Here is a 14,724-nt window from a genome sequence, read left to right as displayed (position 1 = left end):
TAGTGCGTTTGCAGTTCTTTTTTCAGTATTTGCTCAAGACTGGAGTTCGGTTAAAGCTTTATCAGATAAGATGATGATGGCTGAGAAAGAAAATTCTAGGGTTTTCAGATTAATTTTATCCCTGTTTCTTGTTACGTTGGTCTGTAATCTGTGAGTTGTGAAGATATTATAACTGCTTCTGGAAGTCAAGATACTGATAGCAGATAGAAATTTTCATTTCACCTTATTTGCTTAGAGTTAGGAACAGTGGCAGATATAAGGAGAGCACTCTATTGTTACTCATTATCACCAGATTTTTTTCATTCAATTTGAGGTTGACCTTGAGATCTACACCGTGGCTACTTAGCAAACTGCCTGCCTGCATGTAAAATAATGATATTAACAATGCAACATTTTGTAATTGGCCTCTGTTAATAGAGGAGGTGGCAATTCTCTAACCAGTAATAGAACTGATAAATCAAGTTGTTTATTTATTGATGTGTGCAGAAGGGGAAAAGTTGATAACGTATTTGATTCTGTTGGAGCTGTAAAAGACAAGGAAGATGAATCTACTTGTGTTTTTAATACCCAGGTTAAATAAGCTTTGGAGTAGAATATTCTAGGGAATTAAGAAAATTGATGGTGTACCTTCCTTCCAGATTATTCTCAAGAATCTAATGACTCATATCTTAAACCTGAGATACCAAATTTAACTTTAAAGAAAAGCATTTGAAATGAGCTATAATGTGAACACCCTGACACTTTAATGTTTAAAGGGTTGAGTTTTAGAAGTCTAAATGCACAGATCTCAAACCTCATTTTTCTTTTCTTCTCTTTGGCAGGTCTTCAGAAAATGGGACAAAAGACCGGGTGGCATGCAAAGCAAAAGTTGCTATATCAGGTAAGCGACTAGGTAGTCACTGTAATTACAGGAGCAAAGTGGCTGGACAGTAACTTGTAATACAAACTATACAAACCAGATAGTATTTTTAAAGTGTGTATGTGGTTCAGGGGCATAAAAACACAGGTGCCTTTGAAGCACAAGAGAATTTAAGTCACACATGCTTTTGAAGATTCTACCTGGTATTTCCATTATAACTAGTGTTCAAATGTTATTTAGTTAATGCAGATTACATTACTACAGCAAAGGTATAGTGGTATGGCTTCAATGCAAACTAGTAGCAAGAATATTTAACAGTGATTTCCAGTAGGCTGATGCACTGTTTCCCAGCCTGTTCTCAAACTTCAGCACTATGAATTTATTATGGTTTTGCCTATGCCAATAGTGGGTGTTACTACATTCAGCATTCCTGTAGTTGTTCATTGTGGCTGTTCAGCTAGCTTTGCTAACAGATCTGTTTATGCTCCCTGACTTGCTTCATTGAAAAAAATGTATAAGGGCTCACTACCTAAACTGTGTAAGTTAATTCTGCATATTTTGACATATCTTTAAGCAAGGTAACTTCTAGTAGGAGAAGAGTGATGAGCACAAGGTTCAATAATGTTTTCTGCCAACACAGCTGTTTGCAGAATGTGTATCTGTCTTTCCTCCTTATGGTAGTTGGATGAAAGCATCTGTTTGCCTGTCTGTGCTGTGGTTGCACCTTTCTTTGGATTTATAGAGTTGTCTGCAGTGAAGACTTTATGATCTTACAATAGACTTCTGTTGTTTTTAGGAAATCAGAATTGTGTAAGGACTCTGTTTCTAGTATGAAAAAATTCTTTAGGATATGAAACATTTAGCTAGTTTCTTTTGATGGGACAAGAGAATATTGTGTCCTGTTACTAACCTAGTGGCTCTCAAATGAGGTTATGATCCTCAAAAGCATGGCAAGGATGAAGGCAAAGAAGAGAAAGAGGCATCAACTCCCTCATTGTGAACTCAAATCTGTGAGTGCTGGGATGCTTCCATGCCTTGCCCCTCTTCAGATACTTATGTCAGGAAGCCTAGCCAGGTCCAGTTTCCAGCAGGAAAGCCTAAACATTCTTCTTGGTCTCTGCTGGGAGATTTATGCTTTCTATAGCTCGCCTGTTATAAACTCCTTATTTTCCACTGTGTGTGCCTGAGAAGCAGAGAACTGGGGTACATGAGAAGTAGCTGTCAGGACAGGCTTGTTCATGCTTGGCAAGGGCAGGAGCCTCTGGGCAAGGCACGTGATTGGGAGATCCTGAGATGACATTAATACATGCCTCCTGCTTCCTCCTTGTGTTGTCCTCTGACCCATTACCCTGTGTCTATTTAGCTTGCCAAATCAGGCCCTGTTTGCTTCCACAGCTCCAGTATGTTCACATCTGTAATGCCCCATTATTTCCCTGTCTTGCACAATCCTTGTGTACCACATTGGGCATGCTGCGTTTCTCTTCTTGTATGCCGACCTTCAGTGGATTTGCAACTGGAGTTGCCCTGCACGGTTGGAAGGCATGCATGTGCATGTGCCTGCCTTGTGGAGAAGGCAGTTGCAAATACAAGCAGTGTGAATCAGGAGACGTCGTGACTGAATTGTCTGGGAGAGGTTGGAAATGAGGAGTGAGTGGTAGTCTATGCAATATGACAGGGCGTGTGATTTCAGAATTGAAGATACAGAATTTTTTTTTAGGGGAAAGTAATCCATCCACTTATAAATATGTTAGTGTATCATATGGTTAGTACACGCCAGAAACTTAGACTATTACCACAAAAAAGTGTGATCATGTGGCCAACACCAAAAGTTCAGGAACAGCTATGCAGGAGTACTGAGGAATGTACTCCTACAGAAAGCAGCTGTGTCAGATACTGTGTGGGGAGTGCATTCCCTAATCCACAGATTTTCACACTTCTATTATTTTTACTTATTTATCCCCCATGTGTGTGAACAAATTATGTAATTTATGTTATCTTACCAATCAATTATTTTGTCAAAAGACAATACATTAAATGTTGATCAAAAGCATAATCATAATTTAAAGTAATTTGGTAAAGGAATCATTGGCTTTAAATCTGATTAATTGTAGTGCTTGAATGTATCCAATTTGAATCCAGATGGATTTACAGTTAATGATAGCTGAAATTAAGGTGTATGAAAATTGATCTTTGTTCTTGATAAATGGCAGCTCTTTCAATCCAAGAATTGAATTGAAAACTGATTTACAAGGATCATGTTCAACTTGTTCCAGTGATTAACTATATCCTGATGATTTTTCTGACTAAGGTGTAAATTTTTCAGCTAGCATGATATTGAAAGTGACGTGCAGAAGTAATCTTTAATCTAGTACTCTAATTGTTAACAAGACCTATTGAGTGCATTAAAGTTGTCATTCAGAGTTTGCTGTGTGATTAAAGATGAAAAAAGGCTATTATTGTAACACTATTTTCACATATTTATGTAAATTTAAGGCCTTTGTCTTTTAGGAAAGAAATATTCTGTGCATTGTCTCTTGACAGAGACAAATATGTATGTTTAAAGTTTGAGAGAGGTTTCTGTAACTGTTTTAAAGAAACTGTTTCTGTTCCCTTATTTTAAAAAAGTAACTATTTTTCGAAATGCTTACTATGCAAAAGCATCTTTAGAAGTGAAAGTCAGTTTCAGAACATGGTGATGTATTGAGTTTCAGGAAGTTGTGGCAGTCTGAAGTTGTATGCTGGCAGTTCACTGATGAAAATCCATTAGTTGTCACAAATACTTAAAAATAGATGAATTTGCAAGTTTTAAAATTGAAATAGCATGTGAAATAAGATGTCCCATAATATAATGAAAATTAACTTAAATTTAAATTTTTCATTTAATACAACTTCAGAGACAGAGAGACTATGTGCAGTTTCACTTGAGTCAACAAGTTTTGTGGGTAAAACCCTTCAGCTGCACATGACAATCTGTTACCAAAATACCACTACTGTTTTGCGTCTTAGCATACTATATGTGGATTTTCCCATCTGCCTCGTATAAAGATCAACACTGGAGTCGGTGATAATCCTTTATAACAATACTGAAGATTTTTATCAAAAGAGACTTGAGCTAGTGCTGTTCACTGCTGCCATCATGTGTCACTTAATATATTGCATATACTCTTAAACACTGTTGCACTTAAGAAACCAACTTTGGATTTATAAAGCCTCCACTACATTTGTCTTTTAACAGGGACTAATAAGAAATGTTATGTCTAAACCAGAGTCCTTGAAACTGGAGGCAATGTCACTCAGTACTGTGGTGGATTGAGTAGATAAGTTGGAAACTACTTTCCTCCTATTAAAATGACAGGCATGACTTAAAATAATGGTTCTGTAATTGCCTCTCTACTATGGTTCTGAGGTAGAAGGGTATTGCTGAGTTTAAAAAAAAAAAGATTTCTAAACTTTTTATGCCAACTAAGACAATTCTGACTGAGAGTGATCACAAGTGATACGTTCTCTGTGGCTTGCAAAACAGCTTAAGTGTTTGCAGTAGAAGTATCCCAGTCTTTCCATTAAAACAGGAAGGTTTTTTCTGGCAGTTGGATGAGTGGTTTCCAGCACAAGGCAAGCAGAGTTTAAGTTTACATCTGTGCATAGTAATGGGCTCAGAACCTCTCAGAACTGCGTTACACAGCCACTCTGAAATGTTATTTCAGGTACTTCCAAATGAGATTTAAAATACTCTTTATCTTAGCATAATTTCTAAAAGAAAATGACACTTCAAGGTGAACTAATTGATTAATTTTCTTTTGACAGGGATAATAAGATTGAAATAGTTATGCTGTTCTTTGGGTAGATGGTCCTGTTACTTCCAGAACACTGGGAAAAGAAATAAAAAAACCTTTTTTTTGTTTTGATCATAGTTCTGCAGTATTGGCTACAACTTAGTTTACCTACCTTTTTTTTTCCCTTTAGATATTCGAATACCATTAATGTGGAAAGGCTCGGATCACTTCAGCAATAAAGAAAGTATGTAAGATGTAAGGAACTACTCTGATAAGCAATTGCTTTTGCCTGTAAATTAAATGGGATGGGGAAGTCCATACTCATTTCAGCCACTGCTTTGACCTTTCAGTAGGTCCATATTTTACTCTGTTGCATAGTTGCTCTTTAAGTCGTTGGTTGTAGCAAGCTGAGTTAGTTCAAAGTCCTGTGGGTCTATATGCTTAAATCCTAGTCTCTAGAAAGTCCTCCTGAGGAGAAATTCCAGAGGAAGCAAGAGAAGAGCATTGTTATTAAACGGATAGCTGAGAAACTTCTCTGATTATACATGTTGTTCTATGTCTTGTCTACACTTGAGAGAGTGTTTTGGAGGCTGTTTCCAGTGAGAAATATAAATGAAAGTTGTCTGTTGGTGTTGAGTGTATTATTGGATAGTCTTCAAGTACATGCATTTTGCTGTATCATGGAGATTAACCCTAAATCTGTTCCAGCTGTCACGTGGCATTGATTTCACTTTGATTTTCAATAGGGTCAAAGGGGCGAAACATGGCAAAATAGTCTAATCCTATATAGTACATTCATAAAATGATACAGGCTTTGGATCAAATGTTGTTGGTTTTTTTTTCTTAAGACCACTTTTATTAAATAAAATTACATTCGTACTAACATTTCTGAAGATACTAGCACAAACTACACCTGATTATCAGGAGGAAAAAAAAAAAAGTTGAGCGTTTTTCCTCTCTGTGAATGTTGTTCTACCACCCAGAAGCTTTGATTGTTCAATTATAAATCAATCATAAAATCCTGTGATGAAAATTTATGGTGGGAAGAATTTGAGGGCAATTCCTTAACAGTCTGGATTACCATTTCTTCTACTTTTGTTTACTGTAAGCATTTAGTATTGTGATGTGCAATATGGCTAATAAAACATTTCTTTGATTCTCTCCAGAATCACAGCGCTATGCAGTTTTTTGTTTGTTCAGAATGGGAGCTGAGATTTTTGATACAGAGGTGGCTATTGTGGATAAAGCAATAACAGATATCTGTTTTGAAAATGTAACCATATTGTGAGTATAATTTTACTTCCGTTGAATGAAGTACAAGTATTGCTGGGTGTTTTTGAAAGTGGATGTGATTATGAATAAGATCGGCTGAGGTCCACTAAGTTGTTTTTTTTCTGTGGGCAAAGGAATCAGTAGAGGTGCTGTTAATTTCAGTGAATGGTGGATCTCCGTCTCTGGAAGGTTGGCTTTTATGTACCTAATGATGCTGGGTGTGGATGTGCTACTTGAACTGTACTACTTTTCATTTTTGCTCTGTGGAAGCATTTTTCTTTATATAAAGAGACAAACAGACCTGTACCTCAAGGACAGAATTAAATTAATACTAAAACCTGAAAGCATTATGAAAGTATAGGCATGGGCGTTGCACCTGGTGTTTTTTAAATATTTATTATTCTGTTCAGCAGGCTACAGTCTCTTCCCGCACATCCTGTTCTGTTACACCTATATGAGCATGTGCTAAGCCACAGTCCTTATAGCTGAAGAACACTAGACAGGAAAAAACTCACTGATCTTTAAAAGCAACCTGGAAAAGAATAGAATTTCTTATGTAATTTTTTGTTGCTTTATAATTTTGAAGAGAGTCCTGAAAGGCACTGAACTTCTCCCCCCCCCCCCCCCCCCCCCCTAATTTTTTTTTTTTAATGTTAGCAGTTTTTAGATTTGGTCTCCTAAGGAAGACTGAAAGCTTTAAATCAAGATCCTGAAAACTCAGTGGTTGAGCAAGAGTGGATCTTTAAGTCGGATTTTAAACTCTCTTAAAGACCTGTTCAAGTTAAGAGTGGGGGCAAAGATTTAAATCTGCTTCTTCAAAGATATGAGACTTGACCATTATAACTTTCTGTGGAAGACTGCAAATAAACCAGAAAAGGCACTCTAATTTGCCTTGTATCCCCCAAGATAAAGTTTTTATAAAAGCCTTTGGGATGATTTGGTTATGGGCATGTGTGTAATGACATGATTTGTACCTGAAAGAAGAGGTTAGGCTTCTGGTTTGATGACTAAGCCTGAGAACAAGAGAACTGGTAGAACTGAAAACAGAGAAAGCATAGGCTGTGGACAGAAGAATGCTGCAGTAGGTAGTTAAGTGATGAGTGACAGATTTTGGGTTGTGTGATAGGATTTTTTCATTAGTGTGAAGGGGATAGGGTGCAACTAAGATATCTTTAAAACAATTCAATCTGATTTAAGACCACACTGGGTTTAGATGGATAGGTTTTCAATCATGTGATTTTTGTGTAACAGTAGAGGGCAGATTTAAGTGGTTTTGAATGTCTTGCCTGTGTGTTTCCATAACGTGTTTTTTTTTTTTTTTAGTTTTTAACCTACAAGTTGAATTTCCTGTTTGCAGTTGTTTATGGTTTAATTAAAACATCCATCTTATGTCTTCAACACTAAGTTACCGCTGTGTACTCTAGCCTTTAATTCCATATTAATGTATGTCTTCGCCTGAATCTTATGGCATTCCTTCCCTTGATTAGAAATATATGTTATTTAATATATACAGTAGCAGCAGCATTCCTGGGCTGCGTAGTCAGTTTATTAACAAATGCTCTGAAATTTTCCTCCCCCCCACCCCCCTTCAGTGATGAAGCAAGACCAGATTTCCAGGTGAAGGTTGAAGTGTACAGTTGCTGTACAGAGGAGTCTTTATATGTAACAAACACTCCTAAGAAACTAGCAAAGAAGCTTAAAACGTCCCTCAGCAAAGCTACAGGGAAGAAACTCAAAGCTGCGCTGGAAGAAGACAGCATTGAATCCCTTTTGCCTGCTGACCCGGTCATCTAGTAAGCTATATATATTGATATTCTGGTTTTATGTTTTTTAAATACAAATAAGCCAAGTATATTGTAATTTTTTTGGAAAATTGCCAAGAAAGTGATTATTTCTGTACTACCAGAGTGAAAAAAAAAAAATTAACATTTAAAATAGGAAATGAGAAAGTAGGTGTGAATTCCAACCATGTCGCTCAGCCTTGGGGCCTGGTTCTGATTTTGAAACACACGAGCGGGCTTTACCTTTCTGTTATACAGCTAGCTAGCTGGTAAATTCTCTGTGATTTGCCAACTGTTTAATGTTTTTAGTTTGATCTCTGGAGGAAATCAAGCTTGTACGATCGCTCTGTCTGTGTCCCTCTGCCCATCTACCTCTCCTTCTCCCTTTCCCGTTTGCTCCCTCCCCCATATTATTTTTGTGCCTAGCCAGTTTTGCTCATGCTTGGCAGACAGGTAGACATGTCCAAAAGTTAAGTTGTGTGAGATAAAAAAAGTGTGGTGTGTAGGCAGGAGAAACCTCTCGCCTAATGAAGCTGCCTGAGCTGTTTGTGGTATCTGGGGTGCAAGCTGTGCACATGGGGGCTTGTTGGCTTTTCAGTATAAAACTCTGGGCTGTCAAAGGTGCTTTACAATTACAAGCTGCTTAACAGGAGTATTCTTAATTGACTTTAGCAGGGAATGTTTTAAAATTACTTACTGGTTTTCAGTGTTCATAGAAATAAGTGCTGTTCCCAGTAATTTACCCGTTTCCTTTTAAAAACGATCTGAACTATTTCATTCATTTTTAAATGAAGTTAACTGCTTACTAATATTTCTCAGCTACTTTTAATTTCATTGGGATTTAAGCAGGCCAAGTACCTAAACTGTAAATACTAATAATATTGATTTTTTTTCTAAGATAGCAATTTTTTCAAGGAATTACTTTTTTTTTTGGCAGCTGAACAGTAAAGAATCGATGCCTAATTCTTGCCAGGTGTTGAGTGTGGTCTTAGTCTAGCTTCATAGCTTCATATATCTATTTGCCTGGATCTTAAATGGAAACATTTGAGCATATTCTATCTTTGTCAGACTGATATTACTGTATACTGATATTACTGTTTCAATCAAAAATACACATCTGAAATATCTTATCCACAGAGCAAAGCAAATTTTACCACTAACTTTCCAGTGTGTTTCACCTAATGACAATGTATCTTTCAATCTGCATCATCTTAGGTGGCTGTGCTTTCCATCAGCTCCAGTTGGGCGATGACATGCTGTCATTAGATAGTTTCCTTCAGATATAACCACTGGCTTATTTGCTGGCCATACTCCCTTGAATACAGATTGCCTGTCTTTTAAGGAAAAAGCATCAGTAGACAATCTAAACAGCTGCTTCCTCCCTTGGGCTTTGCTTTTGTTTTCTCAGTTGTAATTGTATTTTGCTTTCCTCCATCTTGAAGTTTGTTGTTTCTGCTGTAAATAATCATCTCACAGTGAATGTTACTTTCTTAACAGAGTTAAATGAACAATAACATGTTTAATGATGGTTGTGCCAGGTGCTTAAAAAAGATTTTTGGAAAGGAATGAGTTGTTATGGGCAGAAAATAAGACCTTGGTATGTAGCCCTTATAAAGGGGAAGAAATTGCAAGATTACAAGAGATCTTTCAAGTATTCCCAGAGAGTTTTACCAGTCCAGCAGGTGAAATTAAACTGCAACAAAAAAGAGATCTTTCTGTATTATATGAACACCTTTTCTCTGTAGATTTCATTTGTACAGGCCTTTTTCTTTTTAGAGCACACATGGAAGAAAATCTGTTTTCCAAAAACCCTGTGATCCCTCTGTGTGAAACATCTTGGCTTAGAAATCTCCCTGGTTAGTGAGGAAACTGTCAGCCTTGTAACTTTTTGCAAAAGCTTAGTGATAAAGTTCTTTGAATTGTTGCTTAGGCTGGTTAAATTCAGTTATACTGATATTTTCCATACTCTTTATTATCTCTCTTTTCATTTCTATACTCTCTTTTGCCTGCTTAATTTTCTATTCTAACTTAATTTTTTTTTCTTTTTACATTTGTTGTAGAAGGAAAATGTTTAGTGCATTTATACTATTGAATTCCAGAGTAACTAGGTAGCTCTTTGGATAAATCATTGGAGAGAGTCCCTGAAGTGCATGTTTATTCACTTGCAGAACTGGCCTGTGCGTGGACTTGCTGTTACTGCCTTTTGCGTATTGTCCTCCACTGGGCTGGAGGCACAGCTTCAGTGTCCTATGTTTAAATGGGCGAATTCATAGTAGTATTTTGCTGGAAGTACGTAATCTAATCTGATGGCCTTTTACAGTTGGGTTCTTTTTAGTACTTGAAGGTTGTGTTTGTTTTTACCTTTTATTATTTAAGATCTATTTGAAAGGTGAGCATATTACTTTTTTGTTGGGTTTTTTTTCTGACTCACAAATCCACACTCTATATCTGAATGAGTGAACTAAGATTGGGATTTCTAACGTTGGGATTAATATTCTGGAACAGATTCTGGAATCTGTTATTAAAAGATATAAATAAAAATACAACAATAAAAATATATAAAAATATAAGAATAAAAATGTATTAATTAATATGCATTGATAGAAAAGATGATATAGTTACACCTTCCCACGCCAGTGTCTGTGTGGCAACTTTGGTGCCTCTGTCTCTTGATCAGTAAACAGATTTAACAACAAGCCTTTGCCACAGGCATGTTGTGGAGATGAGCCGGTTGGTTTGTTTTCTTCTTTTAATAAAGTTATTACATGGAAAAATACTATAGATATGCAAAGTACTGAATGAGATGCAGCAGGGAGATTATTTTTTGTTATACAAAGAAACTGCCATTTAAGGCAGCTAGCCAATTCTGTGAAATGTAGAGGCAAAATGTTGTCAACAATCCTGATTAACCAGTTCCATTTGAAAATATTTGCAGATAAATCTAGTCTAAATTATATTGTAGGTAGCCGAAAGGAATTACTTATATTTTAGAATGAAAATGTTACCATGAAGCATATTTTAAAAGTGAAATAGCTTTTTTTTTTCCCCCCCAAGGTTGTTGTGGTAATTAGTCATGCTTTAGAAAAAAAGTAACTTTAAAATCAGCACAGAAGTTTTATCTGTGAGAAGAAACTGAACTTTTTGGTACAGTTTAAATAGAATCATAATGTATTGTTCAAATGCATGGCAAAACATAATCCGCGCAGAATCTTTTATTAGGGAGCAGTCTAGCAGGGAATATATGCAAATGCTGATGATTTTTTGTTTGGATTGCCCTCTTGAAACATTTCACAGCAGTGGTTTTTCACCCAGAATGTTATATCATATTTAATTTTCTGTTTCCTGGAGAGAGATGTGTAACAGGCCTCCCTGCTAACAAACTTACTACTCTTCCTCCTCCTCTTTCATTAGTGTTATGGCTAGGTAGCATCTGCCTTGTTCCTCTGCAGAACCAAAGATTTTAAAAACTTATGTTCCTACTGTGCTATTAGGAAAAATAACATTTGAAAAATATTACGATAGAAAACTACTTTTTTAGTGATGTTAGTTCAGTACTGTCTTCTCACCTTTTACACCACTAAGCTGTCTTATGCTGTACTGAAGATATTTTAAGGAACTTATGCTAAATCCTGTTAGGGAGAGAAGTTAGTGACTTTGAGGGGTTTGTTTCCTTGTGAACTTTATTTAAACTGCCATTACCCAGGTCAAATTCTTAATGCATTGCTGGACTGTAAATCTGTTACTCAGTCTGAAGAGTATTTGGGGGAAAAGGTTAAACATGTACCAAATTTATACTAGTTTATTCCAGGAATTGCATTCCACATGCACTGTGTTGAGTTGTAAATGTGACTTTCCCCCCCCCAGGCAAAATCCAAAACAAAGATAAAACATTCTGAAACCTGTAAGCACAATAAGTGAGAGTCCTTTATGCTACAAAACTGACTGTAGGATCTCTGCACAGATTTCTGGATGTGAAGAATCACAGTATTATATATGTATTTTTTAACAGTGTCTAAATGACTTTATAAAGTGTAGTCTACACGGGCAAAGCGAAAGAGCAGAGTGACATGGAGGACCAATGTAAAGCACTTTTAATTTTTAACCTGTATTGTCAGATAAAGTTTATATCATCAGTTGTTCTATTAACTACAGCAATTTTTGAACCTATTACCAAGTTTAGTTGCTTTAGGCCTAGAAATAAAAGTTGTGAAGTTATTAAAAGTTACTTGGTATCTGACGAGAGGGGAGGCTCTTCGGGGTGCGGAGAGGTTGGACAGCACAGCCTTTATGCCTGGGTTTGGCAGCCTCTGGCTCAGCAGTAAGTGTGAGCCTGCCCAGCTTGTAGGCAGCAGCCACGGAGGTCTCCTGGTTGGCAGGTCCAAGAGAGGTGGCTATGGAAAGAGCCACCTCATGGGGCCTTGTGGTGCTGGCCTGGAAGTTGTGGGGTGGGAGGGAATGGGAGGCACGCACAGGGTGCAGGCAGGAGATAAGGGTATAGGAAGCAGATGAACAGACTGTGGGACAGTGTTAGTTTATAAGGAAAACCAGAGAAATGGAAGCTCTGTGGGAAGAGGTCGGATCTGTGGTCACTGAACACCTTTCACCTTGGTGTTCCTGTGTGCCCAAATGTGTTATCTCAGATGTGTCTAGACACCCTTTAATTACTACCTGAGCAGCATGAAGCAGAAATGTTTAAATGTGCCTTTTCTTTCACATTTAGTGGTGCAAAGTACAGTTTGCTAGCACATACCACTTTGGGGCTGGAGAGTGCCGAGGACAGTTTCAGGACCCACAGCCTCACTATTACAGGAAATGGTAAGTACATATGGTACCAATTTAAGGAAATAAAAAACCAGTAACATTTTGCATTTCTCTCTCTTGTAAACTAAAGAGCTTAAAGAGATTATTTTTCTTGATACTTAATATAGAACAACTTTAATAAAATATTTAACGGCTCTATAACAGGCATCTGTACACAGCTGAATAAACTACAAGTTGAGTAAAATTTCAAGTCCAGCTGAAATTTTAATTCTTTTGGGAGTTTATTCTGTCATTTGCATCTGGGTCTTATGAGTCGTAGCTATATACAAATTATTTCCCCTTCCTCGCAACCAAAGAAGGATATCAGAATGAAGAACAGCTTTTTCTTCTGTAGTCAGAAGGAAAGTAGAAAAATAGCTTCAGTTCAGCCAGGTTGTTTGAGGCTCAGGTTTAACACAGGGTGTAAGCGTGTGTGCTCGCAATTTGCACTGGTCACTGTGCTTCAGCTCTGGGGCAGCACAAGCTGACAGCAGTCAGCCTAGGCCAGGGGTCCTCAAACTTTTTAACCAGGGGGCCGGCGCACGGATGCAGTGGCAGGCAGCCATCTGCGGCTGCTTGGTTCCCCCCAACCCCCGGTGGGGGGGGGGGGGTCTGTAAATACTGGGGGCCAGATTGAGGACCCTGGGGGGCTGTATCTGGCCCACGGGCCGTAGTTTGAGGACCCCTGGCCTAGATGCTTACACAGGGACTATGATTACGCTGCAACTGAAGGTGGTGTTTTAAGTAGCAAGAGTACAGTTTCTGATACTTTGTCCATTATTTTCTGAAAGGATAAGCCCATAAGCCACCCTCTAATTGTTAAGTTAAGACATGGGACTTTCACTGTATTTCACTGTAGCTTCTGGGAACTTTACTTGGGTAAACTTAAACCTCAAAGAGAATTTTGTTCTTTACACTTCATTAATTCTGAATAAGTACAGATTTGAAGATCTATGGGGCATTTGTTTCTTGAAGGGTTGGATGGATAGTTCTGAGAATCTTTGCTATATGTAAGCCTTTCTTTATTAGTACTTTATATCTTCCTTCTTCAAATTCCTTTCTCTGTCATTAATTTACATAACTTAGTCTGAGAAATTACATACCTGGATATTTTGGTTCATTACAAGCATTTCTAAAACATGACCAAAGACAGTGTCATATGAATGGAACGTTGTATTACCTGCTTCTAATTAAAGAAGAGAGCACTTATTACAGAGCAGAGCTGAGCAAGGAGGGACATTGCAATTCATTAGAAACTCCTTGGAATCCTGGGTGTTCCTCTAGTGCTGAAGACAAAAATAGATACAAAATCTAAGCCTTAGCAAGCTGAAGCAAAGTGCTCGTGTGTAAGTGTACCAGTGTGCCGTGATGGGATGGGCTCAGGGATCCTGCTTAGATAAGGTGGCCAGTGTACTTAACTTTCAAAATGGCTCCAGCTGTGAAATGAGATTTAGAGCTATACTTAATGTAAGAACAGCTTGTTCTTGCAAAACAATGTCTCCATTTTTACTTGAAATTCTTTTGGGAATTCTTTTTTTAATTAAAAATACTTAGCGGAGACTAAAAATAATTTTTAGCCTAATCCTACAGGATGAAAACTCTGTTTTTAAATATAAAAAAATGTTTATTTACATTTATGATTTTAATGTAAAAATTGATGTAGAAAGCTAAACTATATATTTAGGGCAAATGTTCAGAACTAAGTGTTTGTCTCTCTTTTGCCCCAGAGGAATCTACGTTTTGGCTTCCCTTGTATGGAAACATGTGTTGCCGTTTAGTTGCTCAGCCTTCCTGCATGGCTAGGGATATGATGGCAGGATTTCTTAATCAGCAGGTGAGAAGACCTTGCTTGTGTTTACATTCTCTTCTGTTAATAGCTGTCACTAAGAGTCAATCGTTAAAACATTTGCTTTTACCTGTAGTGGTTTCTTGAGAACTATTTTTCACCTGTTCCCCTTAGAGCAAGGGGAAAATTCTATCTCACAGCTGCATTTACAAACAGTATCTTCAGTGGCTAAGGGTGAAGAAATAAATGTTTCCTTGGCAGGCTTATCGATAAAATTATTTAGGCTGTTACATAAGGACTGGTACTTGATGGTAGCAGTCCTAATAATCCCGTGGGTCTCATCCTTGTACGTACCTCTCATTGTGCACAAGAGTTCATATCGCAGCATGGTGAACCTGACTGCTGAACCGAGCCGTATTTAAACTCATCCCTTCAAAAATGATTCATGTGAAC

At 37.4% G+C, this 14,724-nt stretch overlaps 1 protein-coding gene across 3 annotated transcripts in view; it reads left to right on the top strand.

Moving 5' to 3' along the window:
• RTKN2 (rhotekin 2) overlaps nucleotides 1-14,724 on the top strand; it is a 42,615-nt gene that overhangs the window by 5,669 nt on the left and 22,222 nt on the right. For all 3 annotated transcript variants that reach the window (XR_005106166.1, XM_037400197.1, XM_037400196.1), the window contains exons 3-8: nucleotides 822-880; nucleotides 4,823-4,876; nucleotides 5,799-5,916; nucleotides 7,497-7,697; nucleotides 12,406-12,500; nucleotides 14,213-14,319. Coding sequence is in view for 2 of the 3 variants with exons in the window: in XM_037400197.1 (XP_037256094.1) it covers nucleotides 822-880; nucleotides 4,823-4,876; nucleotides 5,799-5,916; nucleotides 7,497-7,697; nucleotides 12,406-12,500; nucleotides 14,213-14,319 (634 nt within the window). In the remaining variant the exon portion in view is untranslated. The remainder of the gene's footprint in view (nucleotides 1-821; nucleotides 881-4,822; nucleotides 4,877-5,798; nucleotides 5,917-7,496; nucleotides 7,698-12,405; nucleotides 12,501-14,212; nucleotides 14,320-14,724) is intronic.

This window comes from Falco rusticolus, chromosome 9 (assembly GCF_015220075.1).
Source record: "Falco rusticolus isolate bFalRus1 chromosome 9, bFalRus1.pri, whole genome shotgun sequence".
Lineage (NCBI taxonomy): Eukaryota > Metazoa > Chordata > Aves > Falconiformes > Falconidae > Falco > Falco rusticolus.
Note: the sequence above shows the minus strand (reverse complement) of the source record. Positions and strands in the feature narration are given on the sequence as shown.